Consider the following 2,029-nt stretch of genomic DNA (forward strand, 5'->3'; position numbering starts at 1 on the left):
AATACCTCCTCAGCCTCCTCTCCCTACAGACAGCAGCAGCAGCACCTTGGCTTGCAGCATCTCTGTTTGTCTGCCCTGCCCTTAAGGCCCTACTGCCAGGGAGGGCCCCCTGGGCAGTGCCTTGTGCTGGGAGGGGTCTGCAGGGCAGAGCTGAGCCCCCAGGGCTGGCCTGGGCTCGGGCAGCACTGGCAGGGACAAAGCTTGGACAGAGAGAGACAGCTCCCAGTAGGCAAACTCCAGGCAGCAGAGAGCCAGACCAACCCTTGGTATCCCTTCCTTTTCAGGTGCACAGGGAAAGAGAGAAGGATTTGGAGATAATTATTTTTAAACTGGAGTGTTCAAAAATTGCACAATATTGTTCAATCAAGTTATAAGTGCAATCACCCTGAAACAGAGAGAGGTGAAATGAGCAAAGGGCACCTATGTGGGATGAGTAGGTCTGATTTCACTGGGGCACAGGGAGCCCTGTTTTCCCTCTTGGTTCCCCGGTGCTCTGGCAGAGAGCAATGCTGAAGATGAGTCAGCAGCCTAAACCTGAGCTCAGAGATAAAAATGTTCAGCAAAGTTCCCCCCAAAAGGAAGTAATTTTGAGGGGATTCATAACAAAAAAGGATAAGTATAACACAGTTAATTCTTTCCCAGCTTATCAGTGTCTTCTTTCAACAGCCCATGATGCCCAGAGTGAAGAAATGTCTAACAGCAGCTCCATTGGGCACTTCCTCCTCCTGGCATTGGCAGACACGCAGCAGCTGCAGCTCCTGCACTTCTGCCTCTTGCTGGGCATCTCCCTGGCTGCCCTCCTGGGCAATGGCCTCATCATCAGCGCCGTAGCCTGCAGTCACCACCTGCACACGCCCATGTTCTTCTTCCTGCTCAACCTGGCCCTCAGCGACCTGGGCATGATCTGCACCACTGTCCCCAAAGCCATGCACAATTCCCTCTGGCACACCAGGACCATCTCCTACTCAGGATGTGCTGCACAGGTATTTTTCTTTGTCTTTTTCATTGCATCAGAATTTGCATTTCTCACCATCATGTGCTACGACCGCTACGTGTCCATCTGCAAACCCCTGCACTACGGGACCCTCCTGGGCAGCAGAGCTTGTGCCCACATGGCAGCAGCTGCCTGGGCCAGTGGCTTTCTCTTTGCTCTGCTGCACACAGCCAATACATTTTCCCTGCCCCTCTGCCATGGCAATGCCCTAGGCCAGTTCTTCTGTGAAGTTCCCCAGATCCTCAAACTCTCCTGCTCACATTCCAGCTTAAGGGAAGTTGGGCCTCTTGTGGTCACTTTTTGTTTAGGTTTTGGTTGTTTTGTGTTTATGGTTTTTTCCTATGTGCAGATCTTCAGGGCTGTGCTGAGGATACCCTCTGAGCAGGGACGGCACAAAGCCTTTTCCACCTGCCTCCCTCACCTGACCGTGCTTTCCCTGTTCCTCAGCACTGACACATTTGCTCACCTGAAGCCCCCCTCCGTCTCTTCCCCATCCTTGGATCTGGCAGTGTCAGTTCTGTACTCGGTGGTGCCCCCAGCCCTGAACCCCCTCATCTACAGTCTGAGGAACCAGCAGCTCAAGGAATCTCTCAGGAAAGCTGTGACTGGATGCTTTTCAGCCTTTTCATTGTCCCATAAGAGCCCTCACAGTGCTTTGCATTGGGAGCGACAAAGGACCTGGCAACATACCCCTGCTTTGGCTCCTGCCGTCTCTCAGAATTCTCTTTCCCTCAAGGGGCTTCAAGTGGGTCAGAACCTGGGAAGGGACAGCAGGTCATAGACCCAAATTAACCAAAGGGATATTCCAGACTGTATGGCACCAGTTCTGGTATAAAAGCTAAGGAAGGAGGAAGAATAGGGGGCATTTCCTATTTACAGTGTTTGTCTTCTTGATAAACCACTCCACCTGGTGAAGTTCTGCTTCCTGGGAAGTGGCTGAACATCACTTGCTGACAGAAGAAGAGAACAAAATTATTGGGGTTTTTCCTCATTGCTGGTGCCTGTAAAAACTTCCTCTTTTGCCTTATCTCAGTC

At 51.7% G+C, this 2,029-nt stretch overlaps 1 protein-coding gene across 1 annotated transcript; it reads left to right on the forward strand.

Moving 5' to 3' along the window:
- Positions 1 to 429: 429 nt before the first annotated feature.
- LOC134434461 (olfactory receptor 14C36-like) lies at positions 430 to 1,775 on the forward strand. Its single transcript, XM_063183115.1, has 2 exons — positions 430 to 433; positions 667 to 1,775. The coding sequence occupies exons 1-2, from the start codon at positions 430 to 432 to the stop codon at positions 1,773 to 1,775; spliced, it is 1,113 nt and encodes a 370-aa protein (XP_063039185.1).
- Positions 1,776 to 2,029: the final 254 nt, after the last annotated feature.

This window comes from Melospiza melodia, unplaced genomic scaffold (genome assembly GCF_035770615.1).
Source record: "Melospiza melodia melodia isolate bMelMel2 unplaced genomic scaffold, bMelMel2.pri scaffold_37, whole genome shotgun sequence".
Taxonomy (NCBI): domain Eukaryota; kingdom Metazoa; phylum Chordata; class Aves; order Passeriformes; family Passerellidae; genus Melospiza; species Melospiza melodia.